Source organism: Balaenoptera ricei, chromosome 12, assembly GCF_028023285.1.
Source record: "Balaenoptera ricei isolate mBalRic1 chromosome 12, mBalRic1.hap2, whole genome shotgun sequence".
Taxonomy (NCBI): Eukaryota; Metazoa; Chordata; class Mammalia; order Artiodactyla; family Balaenopteridae; genus Balaenoptera; species Balaenoptera ricei.
Genome location: NC_082650.1, coordinates 16,953,371 through 16,981,304, shown reverse-complemented (window position 1 = coordinate 16,981,304; position 27,934 = coordinate 16,953,371). Strand labels below are relative to the sequence as shown.

The 27,934-nt window shown below is 42.3% G+C and overlaps 1 protein-coding gene across 2 annotated transcripts in view; it reads left to right on the top strand.

Annotated features, from left to right (window-relative positions):
- Positions 1–24,040, top strand: part of UST (uronyl 2-sulfotransferase) — a 287,679-nt gene extending 263,639 nt beyond the window's left edge. Inside the window, exons 8-9 of one of the 2 annotated variants that reach the window (XM_059941026.1) lie at positions 21,081–21,360; positions 22,967–24,040. In XM_059941026.1, the coding sequence (XP_059797009.1) occupies positions 21,081–21,360; positions 22,967–23,066 (380 nt within the window). In that variant the 3' untranslated portion in view covers positions 23,067–24,040. Of the gene's footprint in view, positions 1–21,080 lie in introns of both variants that reach the window. The other variant, XM_059941027.1, reaches the window with a different exon arrangement.
- Positions 24,041–27,934: the final 3,894 nt, after the last annotated feature.

Sequence of the window (27,934 nt, the reverse complement as noted above, 5' to 3'; positions counted from 1 at the left end):
GCGCGCGCGCGCGCACGTGTGTGTGTGTGTGTGTGTGTGTGTGTGAGACAAATAGCCTAGGCCTGCTAACAATATACAGACTGTGAGAAAGAGGAAAAAAAGGAATCTTGCAGAGAAAGTAAAAGCAGAATTTATGAGATTGTCAGATGCCAAAAAAATTTGGATAGAACTACCGGGTCAGTGTTTCTCTCGATCTTTTTTGTTCAGATAAATCCATTTGACCTGGATGCCCTCATCAGTCATTGATAAGGGCCACCATAATATGATTCCAAATAAAGTAGAAAAAGTAACAAAAATGAATTTCTCAATAAAGATTTCAAATAAAAAGTGTATTTCCAACAAATACATTTTATTAATATTGCCATAGTAAGTCTTCCAATAAGTTTTTTTTTTCAGAAATAGATATTTTCAAACAGAAATGTTTGGTTCAGTTGTTGCTGTGAAAAGAAATCCTTCTGTTATTGCCATTCTCACGATCAAGCCAGTTGATGGCAAAATGCTGTGTTGGGGAAAGCATGCATGTATAATTGGGTAAGAAATATAGTAGCAGCTTTTTTATGATCTGGGTCATGAGGCCAAAGTTGGGGAGAAAGAAACAGGAGCAAATGGCCCTCCACCCAGCAAACCAGGGCAGCAGGGAAAGCGGGGGAGCTGGGCCAATTGACCCTGTGGGCACTGGAGTGCCCCTCACCCCGATTACTCAGAGCACATGAGTATCTGAACAGATGAGCCGGGACATCTTTCCAGCCCTGACATGTTTCATCCTAAGCTTTAGGATTGGAGTGGGGTTGGACAGATCCCACATCAGAATCACCTGGGGTGCTAATCGGAAATGCAAGTTCAAGGGCCTGGCCACAGACCCTTGTAGGGCAGTCGCTGCGGGGGTCACCCGGCTCACCAGGTGAATTGTTGCATATTAAGTTTGTCTAGCCAGGTGTTCGGTGGTCCTACAGAAGAACACCAAAGGTAGCCCTCAATGCCCACCCCTTGGTGGTGGCCCCCCTTCTCATCCCTCCTCTGATGCCCCCCTCTGAGGGAGCCCTTCCCGGCCCGCAGTGAAGCAGGGATTTTCAGATCTCCTGGGAAGTAGTCGGGTGGATTGTACATTTGTTTCTTTCTTTATTGTTTACTTTTTCTCTTCCAGCAGGGAGCCTGTGTTTTCTGCTTTAGTGGTTCCTTTATTTCCTGAAGTCACTCTGCTTAGTAGGTGCTCAATGCAGAGGTAATGAATGAGCAAACAGAGGCCACTCAAGATAGTAACTAATTACCACCACTCCCCACCCCCAGCAATTAGGGCAGATTCTGAGGGTAAGTGCTGTGAAAGAACCTAGAAGCTCCTCTGCTGGGCCGCCCTCACCTCAAGATTCCACGGGGTTAGGACATTGCCTGAGCGATGTCTCTGGAAATGCATGCCTCCTTGCAGGGCTGGGTGCCTGCTGCCTTCCCAAACGGGGCCAGTGCCCTGGCCTTGATGCGCCCTCGTGACCCACCCCACACAGGCCAATGACTTTTTCTTTCTGGTTCCTTTTGTTTTGCTCCAGCTTCCAAAATTCAAAGCAGAGTAGAAGCATTATAAAAAGTCTTTATTCTCTTCCAACAAGGGAGCCTAGCAGTTTCAGGCGTTAAAAAAAAAAGTAAATCATGTTACTTTCACTTGGCCACAGAGAGTAAAGGTTCTCTTGAAATTCAAAGTGAACTCGATTTATTTTTTAATTATTGATATTTCCAGATCTGAAGATTGCAAAAAGAAGAAAAAGAAAAAAAATCCCTCTGTGTACTTTACCAACCCCAAGCTCCGAGTCAGCCATGAAGTGCCTTTTGTTCTTTTCTGCCCTAATTGCCTTGCCTCCAAGAAGCTGGCCTTAACATACCATCCATCATCCCAGTGACAAATCAAACGTGGCCCGTTCAGCCCAGCTCGTTGCTGCGAGCCACAGTGACACACATTCGTTTCCGGCGCAGGCAGCTGCAGGGGAGCCGCAAGTGTTTTCACTGTGTGGCCTCCCTGTATAATTCAGGAAATGAGTTTACTCTATCTGTGACAAGCATCGTGTTCACACGGTGTGGGGAGCAGCCGGCAGGGTGGAGGGCTCTGCAGCAGCAGCCCAGGGATGTGTACCCACCGTGCTTCCCTCACGCTGGCCAAAGCCCCGGCCCCTCTCCACCTGGCCGTGACTTTCATCACACCTGCCACCTGAGAAAGTATGCCTCATCCCTTGGGTGCTGGAAATGTCTGGATGTAATCTAACCTGAGATTCGTAAACCCCAGTTTTTAACACAGACCACTTCTTAAAACAGCAGGGCCTGTTGGTGGATCACCACTGAGCTCCCCTGAAGCTGAAGAATTGATGCCTGTCTTCTGATGATGCTTTTTTTTTTTTCCAGTGGTAAAATTTGGCCCAACTTCTGGTTGTTATTCAATTTGTATTCATCGCTTGCACATAATCTCTGCTGGACCAGGTTCAAACAAGCTCGGGTTGTTGGGGAAAGGGGGCTTTGGTAGGTGTGGAGTGTGCATTTACTTAGATCAAGGGAAGGAATGCCAAAACCAGCCCAGCATCAGAATAGACGGCAAGCCTGTGGTGAGGTTTTGTTATTTTGCATATGGTTAACCATCTCGGAGGTCATAAAGCAAGGCCTCTGTCCTCCGGTGCAGCAGCTGGGTTTACACAGTATTTCCAGATTGTTTATTTTGGCCCAGAGCCAGGGCTACATCATTTTTCCATTATGCACGTTTGACAGATGAAGAGGGGTGGGAAGGGGGACTTCACGGGGCAGGTCTGTGATTTCCTTTTTATTTACGTTAGAGGGACTTTTAAGAGTTCTGAAGGTTATGAACCAGTCCAACTATAATGTCAGTGAGGCAGAAGTAGAAGGAGCCACTGCTTTTGCAAAAATGCCCAGATCTTGGGCAGTAAAGCAAAACCCATGTATGACCTCAGCCTGAGGCCACGTTGGGAACACGGTTTGTCACTGCTCAATCTTGCATACAGACAGGTTACTAGTAAATGATATTTAGCATCACATTCAAAAGTTAAGCTCTCGGTGTTTGCTTGGCAGTGCCTGGGGAGGAGCAATGAGTTGGGGAACTCAGCCTGCTTGCCTTCCACTGGCCGGCATTCTGTGCAGACAGGCGGAGGCGTTTACAAAGTCACTGTAGAACTTCTGCTTTGCGGTCCTTTCCCGGAGACACCAGCCTTCTGAAGATACTCCCAATGGCCTGGCCTGAAGTTCTTTCTCCAGGGAGCGCGCAAGACTGGCCAAAGAGCCACAGTTTAAATTATATCCACAGCGAAGCCCTTTGCACTTGGGTCAAGTGCATGTGATCTGAATGAATGTTTTCCTTCCAAATGAAACATTTTCTTATGCTGATGGAGAAATGGCAATTAAAAAGCACCCCAAATGATGACAAATTAAGTAATTGAACAACTTAATTACTTAAATACAATTAAGTAATACAGCAAAATTAAGTCACACAGATGCCTTATTGTCCTAACAGTGTTTAGATTTCTTAAGTGAATGGCTGTAATAATATATGTGGCATAAATTCATTAGCTACATGGTCATGGTGTATATTATGTTTCTACAAAGGTATTTATGTTTGTAGCAAATGTCCCTTATCGAGGTATTTCTTAAGCTTTGCTGTCTTTGTAAGTGATCTGTCACCATAACACAGTGTTCTCCAATGGAGTGGCCCAGAAAAGCAAATACCGCTCCCTCTCCAGAACAAGCCTAACCTCCTCTATCAGCCTACCCTAAAGAAATTTGATTTCTAGAAATGGAAAGTTTGCTCAGGCAGGACCTTCCGCTAAGGAAAGAATTTTGCAAAGACAACATATGTACAGTCAACACCAAAAGTTGCCCTTTGGGTTAATCCAGTCTTACAGATGGATTTAACATACAGGTTTCAAATCAACAAATCTTTATTGAGGGTTGTTATGTGCCAGGCGTGGAGCTGGGCACTTGGGAGCCAAAAATGAAAAAGACACAGTCCCTTTCAGTCTGAAAACATTTTTGCTGGCTTGCAAGTTTTTCACCAGACTCTCCCAGACTTACCAAAGCATTCCCCTTGACTTAGAACACTCAAGCCCTTATTTTCAACCAATCTCCTTAATGCCAGAGTACACACGGGGCAAGGGGAAGTGGGTGGTTATAGATTTCCACTCAATTTGGAAATTAACAGCCAGTGATGAAGCAAAAGGTGCTAGACTGGGAATCAGAAAGCTCGATTTCTAGTCTCAGGACAGTCACTTGTACAACCTTGAGCCAGTCCTGTGACTTCTCAGGCCGTCGTGTCTGTGGAACAGGTTGTGAGGACTGCATGAAGTAAGGAGGGGATATTTGAAAACACGTTAATCCGCAGAGCTCTGTGCAGACGAAGGGGATGCTATTTTGATGGGCTGTGGGAAGAATATGTGTGTGTGTGGGGGGGGTTGGTTATTGAGCTATTTATACCACTATCTATAAAGCTTTAATAATGCAGAAAGCTGACCCAACTCAGCAGTCTCCCAGCTGACCTTATTATATAGTCTTGGGTTTTTTTTCTCTCCCAGCATTGGATGACCAACTGCAGATTTTTCTGTTGTTGAGGGTCAACAGTATAAAAAGGGTCCCCATTCAGGGCCACTTCTCAGGAAGAAGCCAGAGTCTGGGAGCCCAGAAGAGTCTGTCCCCACACAGTCCTGATTCTGTGGCTGACTTTGGAAATGTCTATAAGGAAAAATCATCCTTCTTTTGCTATTCAAATCAGAAGATCAGAAGTTGTTTTTTGTTTGCTTGTTTGTTTGCCCTTCTGATCATTTCACAGCTCAAAACCAGTGCTTACTTTGAGGAAATTTTCAGCAATTATTGTGATTTAATGGGCTTCTTTGGCCAATCCCTCAACGTAAATAAGAAAAAGGAAAAAAAAATTAAAAGCCTCCTGAAACCACAGCTTCCCTTTGCCAAAATGTATTTATTAATTAAAGGACAGGGGCAGAAAAACATGACATGGCCAGCACTATGGTTCCAAAGAGGCAACTGAACCACAAAGCTAAACACTGGAATTAATAGACTCCAGTGGGAGCTAAAAAAATCCCAGATGTGAGGGTACACCTGGCATTCATGGGTCTCTTGAGAATTTTCTCTTAAGCACACTCAGATACTGCCCTTGTCTCCGCTTGGCTGTGTCTGCACCTCACAGACACCGCCAAGCCTTCTTCGGGTCTGACCACACCCTCTTCCTTCTGTTGGTTTCTTTCATTCACTCGATGATCATGTACAGAGGGTGCTACGTTTCCCCAGGTGCTGAACTGTGGAAGTACAAAGACAGAGGGCTGTCACCCCTCCCCGGACACTCGCAGCAAAATAGGCTCCATTAGGAGTACAGCTAGATGAAACTGGTGGGCATGTGAAGGAAACAAATCCAGGGGAAATTTTTTCAAAGTTTCATGGTGCCTCAGAGGCCTCCTAAAAGTTTTCCATCTTTTGGTTGAAACACACACACACATACACACACACACACACACAAACACACACACACAAACATACCCTATACACTCAGACTTGCACACACAGCACCTCTACAGGATTCAATAATCATAGTAGTTATGAAAGACCCAACTCCATGCGGAGTAGTTAGACACGTCCATTGGGCTTGGTCCCTCTTCTAGGGATTTCTGACCAAGGAGAGGAAACACTGATAACATCAAACCAACCGAGGGAGGTGCCCCGTCTGCCCCTCCGGTGAGCAGGCCCGTGAGGAGGGATGCTTCTCTTACACTGTGAGCCCCCTTCAGCCAGAAGCAACATGAAGGGTTAAGAGCTTGGGCTCCGTAGTCAGACTGTCCCAGACCCAAACTGTGGCATCTCCACTTACAAGCTGTGTGACCTTGAGTGTGTTACCAAATTCCAGTGTCACATCTGTAAAATGATGATAATAAGAGAGCCTGACTCACTGGGGGGACTTTGGAAAGATTAAACGCATGGTAGATAACTTGCAGTCCTTGCACTGAGAAGGTGCTCAGAAATGCCTGATGATGATGATGATAAAGTTACATTCACTGCTAGTAACTCCTATGCCTGGTGCAGAAAAGTCATTCAATAAATACTTACAGAAAAAAAGGAAGGGGGGTGACACTGGACACACAAATGAGGCTGAACTGAAGCCTTAATTTGGACACAAAAGCACTTGCTTCCTAGTTTTATGAAACCCAGAATTTCAAAACCTTTTCAACAGAAGCATGAAACTCCGATTTCCATAGCAGCCGGGCAGGTAACATAAAAGAATGAACTGGCATTTAGAGTCTGAGACAAAACAGAGAACACTGGCCTCTCTGAGGGGACAGCCATACTCAGCTCCTGAAGAATATCACCCCACTTTGAGAGAAGCCAGAAATCCAGATTCCCTGTGAAGTAGACCAAATCTTCCAACAACTAAGTCAGTTTCTTAAAAAAATACCCCACAGGTCAAATAACACAGAGCCTGCCCGCCAGTCAGATCTCAGGCTGCCTGCTTGCTGCCCCTGCCTTAATGGAAGCTGCTCTGTATTTGTGTCTTCCTTCTGAAATGTTCACCGGGGGCACAAGAGCTGTGAGCCCCTTGGAGTCATCTTGGGGGTCCTGCTTTTCAGAGGATGCACGTGGGGTTAGGCCTCCACTTCTTGATGATTTTGCTGTACAGTATATGCCCACCTAACGTGGGCTGCTTCATTTCCCAAAGAATGCTGATAATAAGTATGGATTTTTAAAGCATGATTGTTTTCTGGCTGAAATAACAACAGTCTCCAACAATTCCTAACAACTTCCTCTGCTACTGCTATTACGGCAACCTGGAAAGAGCCTGATTCCATAGTTCACGTAGCTTTGTTTTGTTTGGAGGGAAAGTCTGGCGTTTTATAAAAATGTGGAACACTTAGCACTGGAATGACTTTTCCATAGCACTGATTATTGTACAGCAAGACATTTAACCATATGTCTTCGAAATGTGATTTTAAAAATTCTCCACTAACCATAAAAGGCAGACTGCCCTCTACTCTTTCCATATGAAGGTGATAATTTTCTACAGGCTCACGAAAGCTGCGCTGGTTATGGCCAAGTACTTAGGGGAAACCTCATCACAAATGAGAGGCCTGGGCTCCAATTGCAACTCTGTTGCTTACTCACTAGCTATGTGACCTTGGGTAAGTCATTTAATTTCCAAAAGCTTCTATTCCCCCATCTGCAAAATAGGGGCCAAGACACCTCAAAGGGTGATTGGGAATATTAAATAACATACGTGGTGGCATAATCCAAACCCATGATAGGTATTTGCCATCAGTGTTGGTTGAATCTGAATCTCTGCTTCTCCTGCCACGAAATTGCACTCCTATTTCTGACCATGACATACCCCTCTGGCAATATCATTAACCTTCCTATCAAATTTGGCAGCTCTGTGGAAAACAAAAGGGCAAAGAAGCTATAATTGTTTCATGTAAACTTTTGGTTTTGTGTCCACAGTGGTATGAAAACTAGAGGGTGGAGGGTTGGATGACACTAGCCAGAGAGGAAGGAAGGGAGAAGGGAAGAGGCTGGACCAGAGCCCTGGGAGTGCTGACACTTAAGGGACAAGCAGGGAAAGAGCACCAGGCATAGAGCACTGAAGGAGAGCAATCAGAAGGAGTCCAAGACCACCAGGGAAGCGCTCTTGTAGACGCCACAGGAAGACGGTTCCAAGATGGTGTGTGTGGCCATCAGTGTTGTGAGGTCATGCTAAGAAGTCATAGAAGGCCTGAGAAATGTCCACTGAGTTATCAACAAGGAAGCAAGAGCAATTTGACTGGACTGGAGCATTGAGAGGACAGAAACCAGGTTTTGATGAGTCCAATCATGTGAGTACGTTGAAAATCTGGTGACGACAAATTTAGACACCTCTTCAAGAAGTTTGGTTGTGATGGAGAGTAGAGAGAGAAGATAGAGGAGGACATGAGACTTAAGGGTTTTCTTTAAGGAGACTTGACCACATTTGATTTGCAGGGGGTAAGGAGCCAGTTGAGAAGGAGAGGTTGACAATGAAGAAGAGAGAAGGTAGATAGAGCAAGAGTGAGGGAGAGAGAAGGCATAGATGGATGGAGCGAGGATTGGATATCAATGCAAAACTGGAGCTTAATAAAAAAAAAATCATCTGTCATAAGTGTCCTCTGAACCAGCTATCAGTACCCCTCATGTTTAGACAGGGGCTAAGGAGGGTAAGGAGGATTGAGGTAACCGAAATACACTTGGCAATCTGTTGCTATCCAAAAAAGGATCTTGCACAACTTTGTCTTGTAGCCACAAATGAAACATTTCCCTTTACTCTTACCCTAAAAGTCTGTCCTATCTGTAGAGTTTTCTAGCAAGCACAGGACTCAGTCTCCTAGTGTTTGTTCTTACTAGTACTACCCAGTAGCCAAAACACTTTCATCAGGATAGTGAGGTGATGTGTAATTAAAATTTGTTTCCAAAGGCCAATTGGGATCTTATCACATATAAATCTTATTAGAGATCTCCCATTACCTTATAAAATTTGGATAAAATAAGTCAATGAATGGGGCTGTAAGTGGGATCCCCAGCACTGACTTGATGGAGAACACTATGAAGTCCAGACTCTGGTCATTGCAAGAAGGCTGACTTTTCCCAAACTTTGTAGATCCTGGGTCAGTTTCTGACGGGGTTTCTGAATAATGATTCCTACTAGAAACACCTAATTATAAGTTCAGGCTAAATAAAACACCAGGAAGAGGTTTCCTGGAACTGAGGAGCTCTCCAAATACTGATGATTATGTTCATTTTCATCATTGACTCTGGATATTGGCCTTTCTTATTGGACCCAGAGATAACCTAGTCCAATTTCCTTTTTTTAAATCAACCTTTTTCTTCCTCCGGATTATAAACCCACTAGCCATCCCTACTAAAATGCCTGCTTATTTCCTGCAAGATCTACTACAATCTGGACTCCCCGGTCAACGTGAGGAGTGGTAGGCTTTAGGCCCACCTGCCGACTACCTTATGTTCCATTGCTTTTGGGGAAACATGAGAGGGACCGTGATAAGCTTGCTGGCCTTTCTGCAGCAAAAGCACAACACTTGCTTACCATGCAGACCCTCCTGCCTCTGCCTCTTTTCAGCTACATGACCTTGAACCAGTCAGAGTCTTGCTCTGCCTCAGTTTCTTCATCTATAACATGGTTCTTCCACTGAGGGGTTAATGTGAGGATTAAATATGATTCCGTGTATAAGTGCCTAGTTTAGTGCTTGGTACACCTTAGTCCTCACTAAGTGTAGCTGTTACTCTAAAAATACCCCACAAGGGATCAGGCTCAGCTGAGACCATCCCCATCTCTTGACAAATCAATTAATTAATGATGTAAATATATCCTGGTTCTTTCCATTGTGCTTGAATGACATACTATCATCTTTGACATACCTGCTCTGCCCACCCACCAACTTGCCCATCCCCAGCTATGGAGAAAAACATGCAAGGAAGAGAGTTTTGTTGTGATGAACCAGGAGTAGCTTTAAGTCTATCGACCTAGTTACCTAATCACAACCAAACAGGGAAACCTATAAATCCATCATACTGTCATTTTAAAAACTCTTCACAAATTTTTACTGGCTTGATATAAATAACCCATTAGAGCAAGTCAACTCAATTCATTAAATACATCAACATTTTATTTATTTATTTATTTATTATTTTAATTTTTAATAAATTCTTATTGGAGTGGAGTTGATTTACAATGTTGTGTTACTTTCAGGTGCACAGCAAAGTGAGTCAGCTATGCATATATGTATATTCACTCTTTTTTTTAAACATCTTTATTGGAGTATAATTATTTTACAATGCTGTGTTAGTTTCTGCTGTATAACAAGGTGAATCAGCTATATGTATACATATATCCTCATATCCCCTCCCTCTTGCATCTCTCTCCCACCCTCCCTATCCCACCCCTCTAGGTGGTCACAAAGCACCTAGCTGATCTCCCTGTGCTATGCAGCTGCTTCCCACTAGCTATCTATTTTACATTTGGTAGTGTATATATGTCCATGCCACTCTCTCACTTCGTCCCAGCTTACCCTTCACCCTCCCCATGTCCTCAAGTCCATTCTCTATGTCTGCGTCTTTCTTCCTGTCCTGCCCCTAGGTTCTTCACAGCCATTTCTTTTTTTTTAATTCCATATATATGTGTTAGCATATGGCACTTGTTTTTCTCTTTCTGACTTACTTCACTCTGTATGACAGACTCTAGGTCCATCCACCTCACTACAAATAACTCAATTTCGTTTCATTTCATGGCTGCGTAATATTCCATTGTATATATGTGGCACATCTTCTTTATCCATTCATCTGTTGATGGACACTTAGGTTGCTTCCATGTCCTGGCTGTTGTAAATAGAGCTGCAATGAACATTGTGGTACATGACTCTTTTTGAATTATGGTTTTCTCAGGGTATATGCCCAGTAGTGGGATTGCTGGGTCGTATGGTAGTTCTATTTTTAGTTTTTTAAGGAACCTCCATGCTGTTCTCCATAGTGGCTGTATCAATTTACATTTCCACCAACAGTGCAAGAGGGTACCTTTTTCTCCACACCCTCTCCAGCATTTATTGTTTGTAGATTTTTTGATGATGACCATTCTGACTGGTGTGAGGTGATACCTCATTGTAGTTTTGATTTGCCTTTCTCTAATGATTAGTGATGTTGAGCATCCTTTCATGTGTTTGTTGGCAATCTGTATATCTTCTTTAGCGAAATGTCTATTTAAGTCTTCTGCGCATTTTTGGATTGGGTTGTTTGTTTTTTTGATATTGAGCTGCATGAGCTGCTTGTATATTTTGGAGATTAATCCTTTGTCAGTTGCTTCATTTGCAAATATTTTCTCCCGTTCTGAGTGTTGTCTTTTCATCTTGTTTATGTTTTCCTTTGCTGTGCAAAAGCTTTTAAGTTTCAATAGGTCCCATTTGTTTATTTTTGTTTTTATTTCCATTTCTCTAGGAGGTGGTTCAAAAAGAATCTTGCTGTGATTTATGTCATAGAGTGTTCCTGCCTATGTTTTCCTCTAAAAGTTTGATAGTGTCTGGCCTTACATTTAGGTCTTTATTCCATTTTGAGTTTATTTTTGTGTATGGTGTTAGGGAGTGTTCTAATTTCATTCTTTTACATGTAGCTTTCCAGTTTTCCCAACACCACTTATAGAAGAGGCTGTCTTTTCTCCAGTGTATATTCTTGCCTCCTTTATCAAAGATTAGGTGACCATATGTGCGTGGGTTTATCTCTGGGCTTCTATCCTGTTCCATTGATCTATACTTCTGTTTTTGTGCCAGTACCATCCTGTCTTGATTACTGTAGCTTTGTAGTATAGTCTGGAGTCTGGGAGCCTGGTTCCTCCAGCTCCGTTTTTCTCTCTCAAGATTGCTTTGGCTATTCGGGGTCTTTTGTGTTTCCATACAAATTGTGAAATTTTTTGTTCTAGTTCTGTGGAAAATACCAGTGGTAGGTTGATAGGGATTGCACTGAATCTGTAGATTGCTTTGAGTAATACATTCATTTACACAATGTTAATTCTTCCAATCCAAGAACATGGTACGGTATATCTCTCCATCTCTTTTCTTTCATCAGAGTCTTATATACTTTTCTACATACAGGTCTTTTGTCTCCTTAGGTAGGTTTATTCCTAGGTATTTTATTCTTTTTGTGCAATAGTAAATGGAGTGTTTCCTTAATTTCTCTTTCAGATATTTCATCATTAGTGTATAGGAATGCAAGAGATTTCTGCGCATTAATTTTATATCCTGATACTTTACCAGATTCATTGATTATCTCTAGTAGTTTTCTGGTAGCATCTTTAGGATTCTCTATGTATAGTATCATGTCATCTGCAAACAGTGACAGTTTTACTTCTCTCCTGATTTGGATTCCTTTTATTTCTTTTTCTTCTCTGATTGCTGTGGCTAAAATTTCCAAAGCTATGTTAAATAATAGTGGTGACAGTGGGCAGCCTTGTCTTCTTCCTGATCTTAGTGGAAACGGTTTCAGTTTTTCACCATTGAGAATGATGTTTGGCTGTGGGTTTGTCATATATGGCCTTTATTATGTTGCTGTAGGTTCCCTGTACACCTACTCTCTAGAGAGTTTTTATCAAAAATGGGTGTTGAATTTTGTCGAAAGCTTTTTCTGCATCTATTGAGATTATCATATGGTTTTTCTCCTTCAATTTGTTAATATGGTTTATCACATTGATTGATTTGCATATATTGAAGAATCCTTGCATTCCTGGGATAAACACCACTTGATCATGGTGTATGAGCTTTTTGCAGTGCTGTTGGATTCTGTTTGCGAGTATTTTGTTGAGGATTTTTGCATCTATGTTCATCAGTGATATTGGCCTGTAGTTTTCTTTTTTTGTGACATCTATGTCTGGTTTTGGTATCAGGGTGATGGTGGCCTCGTAGAATGAGTTTGGGAGTGTTCCTCCCTCTGCTATATTTTGGAAGAGTTTGAGGATAGGTGTTAGCTCTTCTCTAAGTGTTTGATAGAATTCGTCTGTGAAGCCATCTGGTCCTGGGCTTTTGTTTGTTGGAAGATTTTTAATCACAGTTTCAATTTCAGTGCTTGTGATTGATCTGTTTATATTTTCTATTTCTTCCTGGTTCAGTCTCGGAAGGTTGTGCTTTTCTAAGAATTTGTCCATTTCTTCCAGGTCGTCCATTTTATTGGCATATAGTTTCTTGTAGTAATCTCTCATGATCCATTGTATTTCTGTAGTGTCAGTTGTTACATCTTTTTCATTTCTAATTCTATTGATTTGAGTCTTCCCCCTTTTTTTCTTGATGAGTCTGGCTAATGGTTTATCAATTTTATCTTCTCAAAGAATGAGCTTTTAGTTTTATTGATCTTTGCTATTGTTTCCTTCACTTCTTTTTCATTTATTTCTGATCTGATCTTTATGATTTCTTTTCTTCTGCTAACCTTGGCGTTTTTTTGTTCTTCTTTCTCTGATTCCTTTAGGTGTAAGGTTAGGTTGTTTATTTGAGATATTTCTTGTTTCTTGAGGTAGGATTGTATTGCTATAAACGTCCCTCTTAGAAATGCTTTTGCAGCATCCCATAGGTTTTGGGTCATCGTGTGTTCATTGTCATTTGTTTCTAGGTATTTTTTGATTTCCTCTTTGATTTCTTCAGTAATCTCTTGATTCTTTCGTAGTGTGTTGTTTAGCCTCCATGTGTTTGTATTTTTTACAGATTTTTTCCTGTAGTTGATATTGAGTCTCATAGCGTTGTGGTCAGAAAAGATACTTGATATGATTTCAAGTTTCTTAAATTTACCAAGGCTTGATTTGTGACCCAAGATATTATCTATCCTGGAGAACGTTCCCTGAGCACTTGAGAAGATAGTGTATTCTGTTATTTATGGATGGAATGTCCTATAAATATCAATTAAATCCATGTTGTTTAATGTATCATTTAAAGCTTGTGTTTCCTTATTTATTTTCATTTTGGAGGATCTGCCCATTGTTGAAAGTGGGGTGTTAAAGTCCCCTACTATGATTGTGTTACTGTCGATTTCCCCTTTTATGGCTGTTAGCTTTTGCCTTATGTATTGAGGTGCTACTATGTTGGGTGCATAAATATTTGCAGTTGTTATATCTTCTTCTTGGATTGTTCCCTTGATGATTATGTAGTGTCCTTCTTTGTCTCTTGTAATAGTCTTTATTTTAAAGTCCATTTTGTCTGATATGAGAATTACTACTCCAGCTTTCTTTTGATTTCCATTTGCATGGAATATCTTTTACCAGCCCCTCACTTTCAGTCTGTATGTGTTCCTAGGTCTGAGCTGGGTCTCTTGTACACAGCATATATATGGGTCTTGCTTTTGTATCCATTCAGCCAGTCTGTGTCTTTTGGTTGGAGCATTTAATCCATGTACATTTAAGGTAATTATTGATATGTATGTTCCTATTACCATTTTCTTAATTGTTTTGGGTTTGTTATTGTAGGTCTTTTCCTTCTCTTGTGTTTCTTGTCTAGAGAAGTTCCTTTAGGATTTTTTGTAAAGCTGGTTTGATGGAGCTGAATTCTCTTAGCTTTTGCTTGTCTGTAAACGTTTTAATTTCTCTGTAGAATCTGAATGAGATCCTTGCTGGGTGGAGTAAACTTGGTTGTTGGTTTTTCCCTTTCATCACTTTAAATATGTCCTGCCACACCCTTCTGGCTTGCAGAGTTTCTGCTGAAAGATCAGCTGTTAACCTTATGGGGAATTCCCTTCTTTGTTATTTGTTGTTTTTCTCTTGCTGCCTTTAATATTTTTTCTTTCTATTTAATTTTTGATAGTTTGATTAATATGTGTCTTGGCGTGTTTCTCCTTGCATTTATCCTGTATGGGACTCTCAGCACTTCCTGGACTTGATTGACTATTTCCTTTCCCATATTAGGGAATTTTTCAAGTATAATCTCTTCAAATATTTCCTCAGTCCCTTTCTTTTTCTCTTCTTCTGCGACCCCTATAATTTGAATGTCGGTGCGTTTAATGTTGTCCCAGAGGTCTCTGAGACTGTCCTCAAGTCTTTTCATTCTTTTTTCTTTATTCTGCTGTGCAGTAGTTATTTCCACTATTTTATGTTCCAGGTCACTTATTTGTTCTTCTGCCTTAGTTATTCTGCTATTGATTCCTTCTAGAGAATTTTAAATTTCATTTCTTGTGTTGTTCATCATTGTTTGCTTGCTCTATTGTTCTTCTAGGTCCTTGTTAAACGTTTCTTGTATTTTCTCCATTCTATTTCCAAGATTTTGGATCATCTTTACTATCATTATTCTGAATTCTTTTTCAGGTAGACTGCCTATTTCCTCTTCATTTGTTTGGTCTGGTGGGTTTTTACCTTGCTCCTTGATCTGCTGCGAATTTCTCTGTTTTCTCATTTTGCTTAACTTACTGTGTTTGGGGTCTCCTTTTCACAGGCTGCAGGTTCGTAGTTCCCATTGTTTTTGGTGTCTGCCCCCAGTGGGTAAAGTTGGTTCAGTGGGTTGTGTAGGCTTCCTGGGGTAGGGGACTGGTGCCTGTGTTCTGGTGGATGAGGCTGGATCTTGTCTTTCTGGTTGGCAGGACCACATCTGGTGGTGTGTTTTGTGGTGTCTGTGAACTTATTATGATTTTAGGCAGCCTCTCTGCTAATGGGTGGGGTTGTGTTCCTGTCTTGCTAGTTGTTTGGCATTGGGTGTCCAGCACTGGAGCTTGCTGTTCATTGAGTGGAGCTGGGTCTTAGTGTTGAGATGGAGATCTCTGGGAGAATTCTCGCCAGTTGATATTACGTTGGGCCGGGAGGTCTCTGGTGATCCAATGTCCTGAACTCGGCTCTCCCACCTCAGAGGCTCAGGCCTGACACCCAGCTGGAGCACCAAGACCCTGTCAGCCATGTGGCTCAGAAGAAAAGGGAGAAAAAAAAGAAAGAAAGAAAAAAATAAAAATAAATAAATAAAGTTATTAAAATTAAAAATAAAAAGAATTACTAAAATTTTTAAAATTTAAAGTGTTAAAAAAAAGAGAGAGAGCAACCAATCCAATAAAGAAATCCAATGATAACAAGCACGAAAAACTAAACTAAGATAAACATAAAAATCAGAAACTAGTCAGTCGCATACAGCAAACCCCAAGTCTACAGTTGCTCCCAAAGTCCTCCGCCTCAATTTTGGGATGATTCATTGTCTATTCAGGTATTCCATAGATGCAGGTACATCAAGTTGACTGGGGAGATTTAATCCGCTGCTCCTGAGGCTCCTGGGAGAAATTTCCCTTTCTTTTCTTTGTTCGCACAGGTCTTGGGGCTCAGCTTTGGATTTGGCCCCGTCTCTGCATGTAGGTCGCCCTCTGGCATCTGTTCTTGTCTCAGAGAGGACGGGGTTAAAGGAGCAGCTGCTTCTGGGGCTCTGGCTCACTCAGGCCGGGGGGAGGGAGGGGTACGGATGCAGGGCGAGCCTGCGGCGGCAGCGGCCAACATGACGTTGCACCAGCCTGAGGCGCGCCGTGTGTTCTCCCAGGGAAGTTGTCCCTGGATCACGGGACCCTGGCAGTGGCGGGCTGCACAGGCTCCTGGGAGGGGAGGTGTGGAGAGTGACCTGGGCTTGCACACAGGCTTCTTGCAACAGCAGCCTTAGCGTCTCATGCCCGTCTCTGGGGTTCGTGCTGATAGCCGCGGCTCGCGCCGTCACTGGAGCTCGTTTAGGCGGCGCTCTGAATCCCCTCTCTTCACACACCTGAAACAATGGTCTCTTGCCTCTTCGGCAGCTCCAGACCTTTTCCCGGACTCCCTCCCAGCCAGCGGTGGTGCACTAGCCCCCTTCAGACTGTGTTCACGCAGCCAACCCCAGTCCTCCCCCTGGGATCCGACCGAAGCCCAAGCCTCAGCTCCCAGCCCCCGCCCGCCCCGGCAGGTGAGCAGACAAGCCTCTCGGGCTGGTGAGTGCTGGTCAGCAGCGATCCTCCGTGCGGGAATCTCTCCGCTTTGCCCTCCGCACCCCTGTGGCTGCGCTCTCCTCTGTGGCTCCGAAGCTCCCCCCTCCGCCACCTGCAGTCTCTGCCTGCGAAGGGGCTTCCTAGTGTGTGGAAACCTTTCCTCCTTCACAGCTCCCTCCCACTGGTGCAGGTCCCGTCCCTATTCTTTTGTCTCTGTTTTTTCTTTTTTCTTTTGCCCTACCCAGGTACGTGGGGAGTACCTGCCTTTTGGGCGGTCTGAGGTCTTCTGCCAGCGTTCAGTAGGTGTTCTGTAGGAGTTGTTCCACATGTAGATGTATTTCTGATGTATTTGTGGGGAGGAAGGTGATCTCCACGTCTCACTCCTCCACCATCTTGAAGGTCCTCCTCTTTTTAGTTTTTAGTATTAAAGATTTTCTCTTTTAATGATGCATCCAGAGTCTTTGTATTGCACAATGTGAAGGAATGCATTCATATTGTAATTAATGCTGGAATGCTGAAGCTCTGAATGCACTCATACACAGGCATAAATCCTCAAGAAGAGATGAAAGCAGATGAGAGATGTCAACAAAATATGGGGATGCTCACAATCCAACACTGATGCTGCAGAATGGACAACATTCCTCCTAGTTGTGATACTGTGATCCAGGCTCCTTCCATTTGGGGTCTTTCCATTTTTCGCCGCATGGCTACTGAGTCTATTCTAGGAGCTTTCTCTAGTCCATTCAGCTCACCTTTAACTTATTTGATCAGAACCAGCACAGTGGATCCCAGGTGATGGTTTTTCACATGCACTTTTTGAAACTCTTGTCTCATAGGGTGCCGCGTGCAAAGGCCTCGCACTCAGCACTTCAGGTCAGAGTTCCTCATGCGAAATGGCTCTGCAGACAACTCAGCTTGTCTGGGATAAGCGCCACGCAGAGCACTGCTATCCACTCTCTTTTTTTTTTTTTTTTTTAGATTCTTTCCATTATAGGCCATTACAGAGTATTGAGTAGAGTTTCCTGTGCTATACAGCAGGTCTTACTAGTTATCTATTTTATATATAGTAGTGTGTATATGTCGATCCCAATATCCAAATTAATCCCTCCCCCCTTAAATAGATCAACATTTTGTATCTAATTTATTTTAAAGACTAGTCTAAGAAGTTATCTTGCTCTAGGTTAAAAATTCACTGGGTACTCTCTCGGATGGCTTTGTAGTTAGTGATTACACTTGCTATACATTCTTTTTAGGAAAACAGTGTTTCAACCTTAAAGAACTTTGAGGCCCTGCAATAGAGCAGACCCCAAGTTACTTCTTTACAAAGACCAGGCTCCCCTATGCTTACTCTCTTGGGCCTTCCTCCAAAACAGGGTAGGGTGGCCTTCTATTTAAGTTCCAGGCACTGTTAAGCCCCTCCCTTTTCATAAAATGTAAATGTAAGTCCTCCTCTCTTTGCCGTTGCAATGTTTATGACTGTATATCAGGCCAGCACATAAAATAACTAATTCCAATATTTATCAATTACACTGGGGCTAATATTAGAACAAACAAAGTATATGAAAGATTCTTGAAGGAAATGCAGTTTTTTGGTTTCTCAAAATCAGGGGTTTCTACAGATCCATAAATGCCTAAGATCTTCATATATGGGTTTCCATGTACCCTCCCTATCTTCCTGAACATGAGCTTTAGTCAGGTTTTCAGGAGAGTTAGAAACCTCTGCTCTAGATTTTCTGTAATGTGTTCCCCAATCAAGCCAGAGTTGAGAACCTGACACATGCCACTTTCCTCTGGCCCCCATGAAACCCATGGCTGAATTTACTCTAAGGATGTTATCAAAATATTGCTAATTCCATTACAGTTTTTTCTTATGAAAATTCATAGAATATATTTCTTTATGGCATTACAACTAGGAATAGATGTGAATGGATTGTTTTACACGAAGAGTAATATACACTGTTTGTTAGCTGCTAGAAAGTTTAGGGCCAAACTCTTGACCCACCTCCTACATAAGCAGTTAGGACTTCACAACATATATTTTGTGTTCCTTGATATTGGGGTCTGAGAGATGGATGACTAAATAACACCCATTTCCTCCTGCCTGGGTTCTAAACTACGTGAGAAATCAATACTGGAGACAGAGAGATGGAGGTCCAAATGTCAGCTTTATTACCAAGTAAAGCTGGGTGGGAGAACTCAGCTGCGGTATGAGGAGAAATGGACCGGTAACATTCCATCCTGACTTCCACAGACTTGCCCATCGAGTCATAAATTGTGGCTGAAAGCCCTCGCCCTCCTCTGCAGGAGGATGTGAAGTCTCTGCAGACAGGCACACTCTCCCCAGAGGAGAGAACATCTCAATCCTTTATCCCAAAGGCACAATCAGAAAAAACCGTCTGGCCCTGGAACCTGGCTTACCTCCCCGAATGAGGGGCTGGGGCAAAAGGCAGGAGCATCTCCATGGAGACCCTCCCATATGGGGAGGGGCAGCTGTTACCCCCAACACTGACCTTTCTCCTTTTTTCTTTCCTACCTTCATTCTCCCTTTGCCCAATTTCCTTAACGGTTTAGCTAATTGCATCATATATATTTTTGTAAAATTCTTTACATTCTTTTTGGAATAGGTTGGGTCAAATAATTTAACTAAAGAACTTATTTTAATATCATAGGAATCCTAATATTTTTCTGGCATGAGATAGCAAGACTCCACACATTTAGAGTGCTTCAAGAGGAAGGGACCAGAGGAGTCTGGAAATGAGCGAATTTTTTTCCTTGGCCTCTGTGTGCCTTGTCTATCTTTAACACCAGCTTTTTAAGCTCTGTCTTTTAAAAACCCAAAGAGATCTATACTTCAAGCCTATTAACATGTGTCGCTTCAGAGTAGCTATAGTTAATATCTTTAGTGAAGACATATTACAAAATGTTCTATCACAAACCCACTTTGTACACGTAACAAAAAAAAAATAAGTTGGTCTTCATTAAAATGAAAGATTTCTGTGCATCAAAGAAAACTATCAACAGATAAAAAGACAACCTACAGAATGGGAGAAAATATTTGCAAATCATATTCCTGATATATATGTAGAATATCCAGAATATATTAAAAAGAATACCAACTCAACAACAAAAAATTAAACAATCCAATTCAAAACAGGCAAAGGACTTGAATAAACATTTATCAAAAAAGGATATACAAATGACCAACAAACACATGAAAAAGATGCTCTGCATCATTAACCATCAGTGAAGTGAAAATCAAGACCACAATGATATGCCACTTCACACTTACTGGGATGGCTACAATTTTTTGAAAATGGAAAATAACAATTGTAGAAGAGGATTTGGAGAAATTGGGACCTTCAGACATTGCTGCTAGGAATATACAGTGGTTCAGCCACTGAGGAAGATACTTTGGTGGTTCCTCAAAAAGCTAAACACAGAATTACCGTATGAACCAGAAACTCCTCTTCTAGGTAGAATCCCAGAAAAAATTGAAAACAGGGACTCAGATGAAGACTTTTACAGAAATGTTCATAGCAGCACTCTTCACAATAGCCAAAAGGTAGAAGAAACCCAAATGTCCATCAATGGATATATGGATAAACAAATTATGGTACTTTCATATAATGGAATATTATTCAGCCATAAAAGCTAATGAAGTACTGATACATGTTACAAAATAGATGAACCTTGAAAACGTTATGTAAGTGGAAAAAAGCCAGACACAAAAGGGCAAGTATTGTGTGATGCCACTTATATGAGGTACCTAGAATAGACAGATTCATAGACAGAAAGTAGATTAGAGGTTACCTGGGGAAGGGTGGGAAGAGGAGAGGTATAAGGGAGCTATTGTTTAATGGGTACAGAGGTCCTGATTGGAGTCATGAAAGAATTTTGAAAATAGCGGTGATAGTTGCACAGCATTATGAATGTAATTAATTCCACCAAAACGTACACTTCAAAATGTTTAAAATTTTGTCATATAAATATATATGTATAACATATAAATAGCATTTTATGTTATTAAGTGTTAATATACAATTAAGCAAATTTTAGTTATATATTTTACCACAAGAAAAAAATAACCATTCAAAATTGACAACAGTTAAAATTGTATTTAGGGAATCTAACAGTCCTTCCTTTACTTTTCTCAGCAGACACCTTGCTGAAATAGTGAAATGCAATTGCGTTTGTATCAAATTAAACTTTAAATAATAGATGTCGATATTTTAAAATTAAAAAAACAAGATGATTAGAAAGTGGTGAGACAGCTTTTTTCTGTGCTTCCTTCTGAAAGTAACAGGAAATAAAAATGAAAAGCAGGTAGATTTTGCTGCTCAAAAGAATGTATAACTTATAGTTACCATTGAATTGTGGTCAAATCTCATCATTCACATCCCAGGAAAGGGATGTTAGCTAGTTCAAGTTTAGTCAACTGGTGTTGATATTAACACATGGAATACGGTGAAATCTTTCCCAATGTTGTTGGGAAGCCATTTACCCCTTCTATTCCTTGAATGTTTAGTTTCTTTCCTTAGGAGCTGCCAGTATTATGCAGGTAACACAGGACCTCACCATCATCCCCCTTAAGCTGCAGCATTGCAGACAACGGCTCACGTGCAACCCTGCTTCTTTTGCAGAGCATAGGAAACTTGGAAACATGACTGTGACCGTGAAGAAGACCGTCCCCTCTCCTGAGGCTGTGCAGATTCTCTACCAGCGAATGAGATACGAGTACGAGTTCTACCACTACGTCAAGGAGCAGTTCCACCTGCTGAAGCGCAAGTTCGGACTGAAGTCCCGGGTCAGCCACCCCGTGCTGAGACCCCAGTTCTTCATTCCGACCCCACTGGAAACCGAGGAGCCGATTGATGACGAGGAACAGGACGATGAGAAGTGGCTCGAAGATATTTATAAGAGGTGATGCCAGCTCTGTGTTGCCTCCAATGGCTTAATCTCCCTTTCCAGAAAGTTTTTTGTTTGGGGAAGAAAAACCCTTAAGGGACGAAATTAATGCTCGGCAGCATTAAAAAGAACAAAACGTTCCCACAGGTTGGGGTCATTGGGAGATGCCCGGTTTTGCGGGTTTTATTTGTTTGATTTTATTCTGTGTTTTTCTGGCTCCTTGGGTCCTTCTGAGGTACACTACATGGCTCCATCACAAGGCATCTCATCATAAAATAGCTTTTCTTCCCCTAGCATAAATGAGAGAAAACGGAGAAATAGAGCTTATAGCCCAATAACTTATCATTTGTAAGATGACCTATAAAAATATTACTTCAGTGGTAGGAAACATCCAGACTTGTATATTTCAGTAGCAACACAAAACCACTTCAGAGACCAGGGAATCTACTCTAGAAGAGGAGGAGAGGAGGAGAAGTAAGTAAGAGGAGAAGGTCAGACAGATAAGGGCATCAGAAGGAAAGATGCCCCTGGGTAAGTGGTTTCTGCCCACACGGGTAGAATTCTGCCTCTGGTCCATCTCAGGGGACACTTTCACCAAGAGCAGCACGCTTATTATCTCTGAAAGAGCAAGTAGGCTTGTGCCACACCCTTCACCAGTCCAGAGCCTTGAGTACCTCTCAAGGTCAAAGCGCATGGCAAACTCCATTGAGGCATTTCATTTCCAAGCACCATTCTGACAGATTTCAAAGTAGCATAGCCAGGAAAAGAGTTTGTTGGCTGTGTAAAGAAGAGCATGGGCAAGACAGATCAACTCTGGAGGTCATGTGGCCTAGGAAAATGGCATGGCTGTGTCCTTTGCACCCAACATGAAACATGTCTCTTACCAGCATTGCTTTAACTGGAAACCCAGGAACCAATTTAGCTCTGACATTTGACTCCTGTGGCATAAGTTCTAAGCCTGACCACAGACAATGCATGATCTATCAGGCACACCCCTGGCCAGCTGTGTCCCAAAGTAGCTGGTATCTTTTACCTTCTAGGTCCCTTAAGAGGTACTTGTTTTTGGTGTTTTGGGGGCTCAGAAAGGGCTACTGAGTTCTGTGCAGGCAGCAGTCAAAATACAGTTCCACTTATTATGGAAGCAACTCCCTGCTGAGAACCCTTACTAGGACATCGGGAAGAGAAGCAGGAGCTTCTGGGTAAGAGACTGCTTGGCCAGATTTATGAGTAGGTGTCTGCCCCCAAAGTGATCTGAGTAGAAGTCGGGCAGTTCCATTCCTCCAAAATATCTCCTCCCCATCCCTTTCCCATCACCTGCCCATCTCCGTGGTGCCTTGGTTCAATCATTAGAAATCTATTTCTTTGGATTTGAGATGTTTTCATCTTTGACCACCCCCCCCCCCGAAAATACATATACTCTTGGGTGGATAATATACAGCAATATGAGAAGCAGGGGTGCAGGTGCTGGTGACAGGCAAGGTACTTGGGACAAATTTTGTCTCCTTCATGTTTTTTCCCCTAGAGCCAGCCCTTCAAGAGCCCTAGCAAAGTGTGAGTTGGGAATACTTAATAGTAAATAAGACTCTGACTTTACACAAGCTACACATTTTCTGCTTTTCAGAAACCAACAAGTCTCTCTAGAATTTTTTCTTCGTTCACTAAAATTGGACAGTAGCCAAGATATAAAGCAAGTCATTTGGAACCTGTCAAGTGTGCACTAAAGCTACTTTATTATGAGATGTATTGAGAAGGCTCCACCCCGCAGGAGTCCAGTGAAGGCTGGGACCACAGAGGCACAGAGTCCAGCATTTGGCCACTTGTGGGCCTCCTTTCTGCCTCAGAGAACTGGGGCAGGGAAGTGATGAAGGGAAATGTTCTTAGAAGAGGAAATGTCCTTTGTCCTGTTTAGAGAGACCAGGGCCCTACCGTTAGGCTTACTTTAAAAATCAACCCGGAGAAGAGCCATCATACGCAACAAAAGAGCAAGAGCTGCTGCCTGGTACCTTGTGAGTCCTTTCCTTTGAAATCGCATATAAAGAATGATCGTTAGTTTACACACTGTGCAATCTCATTATCTGAAAATAAGGTCTGCTAAGGGTTCTCTGCTGTTGTCAGCACATCAGGACAATTGGTCATTTTAAAAAATGCATCCTCTTAGTGCAAGTTCACATGAGCACTTGCACCTGTGTGTTCAAAGGCATTTATTGTCAGCAGTGATCATTATAACATCACAGCGAACGAGGCTGGCTGATTTACTTACAGGGCCTTAATGTAATTTTGCCCCAACAAACAGCCTCTGGGCCCTAAAAGTCAAGGCACTTCATCAGTTTATCTGGCACACACGACAACGTTTCTCTGGCCCTGAGCCCAACACAGTTTGTACTTCATGAAATATATTGTACATTTTACATAGTTTAATTTAAAAAATACATTTTAAGCTGGTTGATCTTTGACTGCCTTATTTATTATAAGCTTTCAGCACATTCCAAGGTTTTAGTTACTCAGGAAGGAGTTAATTAAAATGATTTTATTTTGGTCTGATGGATGTTTTTTTAAAAGGAAAATTATTATTATGAACCTTCAACCTACTTTCCTTGAGTGCCGTAAAAGTGCTTGTAAATTGTTTTGTTTTGTTTTTTTAAGAAGAAAAAATGGTGTTCGACATTGATGGAAATTCAGAAATATATATGGAACTGAAACATTAGCTTAGCTAAAATAAAAGCAATCTGTGTTTGACATGAAGTGTTCCTTAACTTATTCATTACCCATGTAAATAAATGAATATAAAGAAGTTGAAATTTTTTCCATTCTGTCGATAGCTGGAAATAAAGGTGCCTGCAGATCCTCACCGCCCCCTCAGCCTTCTTAGTAGGCCAGGCTTCTTCCTTAAGATGTGATTTTGGGAAAGATGTATTTTTAACAATCTAGAAACTCTTATTCTTATAATTAGATGACACTAAACACCCGCTGGCTTCATTGCTCTGTGCACTCTGGTTGGTTGGGTGTCAGGGTGCTTCGTCGGAATCCCCAGCCATGATAGCGGGGTATCTATGCTGCCCGCCTGCAGTCACGTGGGAAAATAAGGCTGTGCCATCCCACGTCGCTCGGCGAGTACTCTGATCTCCTTCTCAGGCATGCAGAGCCTCCAAAGGTGGGTGATTCTAACCTCCCAAGTGAGCAGCCTCTAATCCAGAAACGCTCTTCCTGAGAAGTTTCCCTGCTGCATCAAATGGAACTCACAGAGAGAGAGAGGGAATCCCCATGCTTTCTAAATACTGGACGCTCCAGGCCAACTCCATGTGACTATTTTGTAAAAGAAAAGAACCAGAATCTTGGTACTAGATGAAAGAAAAATCCATTTTGGTAAAAATAACATGCTTAACTTCAGGTAAGAATCTGAGAGTCTTAAACAGCAAAGTGATAAGTGGTTACCTTTCTTTATCAGTTAATTTGTCTGTAACCCAGTCACAAGACGTTTGACTCTGAGTGAACTTTAAAGGCAAAAGTACTAAACAAAACCAGGACTCTGCCCCCTCTGGAGCTGCTTGTGTGTTCTGAAGTTCGTTATAAGTATGCTGTTACCTGCGGGTTTATCCAATGAGCTATTTGGCCTCGAATGAATTTTATAGGTAATGGCAGTATTTCTTAAAAGGCAAAATGATGATCCACAGCCATTCAGGAAGACAATTCTGTGGGTCGAAATTGTGAAACTCCCTTCAAATAAAAATAAAGAGGATTTATTTTACTAAAATAATTTACTTCCACCTGATGACAAAGAAATCGATTTTTTAAAGTATTTTGAATACCCTGCCAAAGAAAAGTCTATTTTAGGCTACCAGTATTGAGTCTGTTAAGAAAAACACATGGAACTTCTTTCACAGCTCAGAAAACTCATTGTGGTGTAACCCAGTGTATTCGTTTGCTAGAGCTGTCATAACAGAGTTCCACAGACAGAGTGGCTTAAACAGCAGAAATTTATTTTCTCGCAATTCTGGAGGCTAGAAGTCTGAGCTTAAGGTGTCAGCAGGGTTGGTTTCTTCTGAGGCCTCTCTCCTTGGCTTGCACATGGCCGTCTTCTCCCTGTGTCTTCACGTGGTCTTCACTCCATGTGTGTTCGTGTCTGTATCCAAATTTCCTCTTTTTATAAGGATTCCAGTCATCCTGGATTAAGGCCCACTCTGAAGACCTCATTTGAATTTGATCACCTCTGTAAAAACCCTACCTCCAAATATAATCACATTCTGAGGTACTGTGGGTTAGGGCATCAATATATGAATTTCATGGGGACACAAATCAGCCTGTAACACCCAGATGACAGCAGAAAAGTTAGAGCAGATGAAGTAAGCTCCAACTAGGAGAGAAGCAAACCTTAAATCACAGACTGCTAGGGCTGCAGTGGGGCTCAGCAGTCATCTGGTCCTTTCCCTCATTTTACAGATGAGGAAACCAAGGTCCAGATGGGAGATGCAAATACATCACGGGCTTTTTCCATTCAGAGTTTAATTAACTTTTGAGTATCTACCAAATTAAAACCATAAAATAGTGGTGGAACCAGAGTCCATCTACTGACCTAGAATCCGGAATGGAAATGATAAGGCACTTTTAGCCACTCCCAGTACCACCTGCCACCTGAAGGGAGCACGGCGAGCTGCCCTCTGCAGCTCTCCTAGGAGCTGGGGGTGTAGGACCCTCTTCCGCAGAGGGAGGCCCTATTGGTTTTCAAGCACCTACGTCCTCAGAAACTGGTGTCAGATAGTCTAGATTTTTCTCTCTACTCAGAGGTTCTTGTTTTTTTTTTTTTTTTTTTTTTTTTTTTTAGTTGTTTTGTTTGTTTTTTTATACTGCAGGTTCTTATTAGGCATCAGTTTTATACACATCAGTGTATACATGTCAATCCCAATCGCCCAATTCAGCACACCACCATCCCCACCCCACCGCAGTTTTCCCCCCTTGGTGTCCATATGTCCATTCTCTACATCTGTGTCTCAACTTCTGCCCTGCAAACTGGCTCATCTGTACCATTTTTCTAGGTTCCGCATACATGCATTAATATACGATATTTGTTTTTCTCTTTCTGACTTACTTCACTCTGTATGACAGTCTCTAGATCCATCCACGTCTCAACAAATGACTCAATTTCGTTCCTTTTTATGGCTGAGTAATATTCCATTGTATATATGTACCACAACTTCTTTATCCATTCGTCTGTTGATGGGCATTTAGGTTGCTTCCATGACCTGGCTATTGTAAATAGTGCTATAAGTAAATAGTTCTTGTTTTTGGATAAACAGACTTGGACCACGTTTGCCGATCTCAAATTATAGAGTTTCGTTTTTCTTAGAGGCAAAATGAAAAGTCATGTCCTACTTCCTGTAGGGCGTTTTAGATGGACCCATCTCAAAAAATAAAGTCAAATGCAGCTCATAAAGCTAGTTGAAGGTGAGTACAGACATGCCCTTGGAAAACCAGAACTAGAAGATAACCAGGCCCTGATCACTCGCAGGCCTCCTTGCTCACCGACTGTTCCACTCACTTGAGAATTCCTTTCTGCCTAGGGCAGGCTTGGCTCATGGCTCGGGCGCTGCTCGCTCCCAGGGAACACCCAGGCCCACAGATGTTCATGGGTCACAGAATTGTGAACTGACCACTTGTGCATTTTGGATTTCAACTTGTAAACATGGGGATTCCCTTTTTTTAAAAAAAGAAAGAAAGAAAGAAAAGAAAGAGAAAAAAGAAGGAAGGGAAGAAAAATCATCACGCAAAGGAAAAATGTGAGCTAAGTTTTTCCTTTTGGAATCTTGGCGTGTGGGTGTAGCTATCTTCAATCTGGCTTTTGCCAGACCCTGTATGCTTTGAGCAGGCATGGAGCAATCTGCCTTACGCTGCACTGCCAGAACATTCAGACTTGACCTGTAACACGCCTCATTCCAGTCCTGAGCAGGGACAGCCGGGAGGACAGGCTGCGCCAGACACAGCACACTGACTGCTTGGTGCAACTCAGAGAAGAGGCGAAAAGCAGGAAGCAGAGCGTTGACTGACTGGGGCAAGCAGCGAAGTCCCCAAGGCCAAGTCTCAGATGGTCTGTTTCACTGGGCATTTGAGTAAATCACTTGACCTCCCCACGCCTGAAGTCAACCCAGCTGGAAAGCATTAGGAAGAACATAGGACGTCCCTTGACAACGAAGAGCTGCTTCTGGGATGAACCTTGTCCCACCCTCCACCCCCATAGGCTAAGAGACTAAGAACCACAGTCCTTCTGGGGCTGTGTCCCCAGCAAAAGAGGATAGAATTACACATAAGTCCAGATCCACTGATGCCCCCAACCCCTCACGTCTTCCAGGGCTGTTGCCCAGTGTACCAATGAGTCGAAAAGCAGCACTTCCGAAATGTGAACGGAGCTGATGGGAAGAGGCTCATTCTACTGGATGCGAGTCAGTGTTATTATCCACGACAAACCACTCTGTGGATTTCCATTTTTCTCAACACTCCCTTTGGGAGTTTATCTAGCTGTGAGTTATAGGATTCCTCTTTAACTCACAGCTTCTACTAAATACAGGCTTCCTCTAAGTCCTTTAAAGTACCCTGTGTC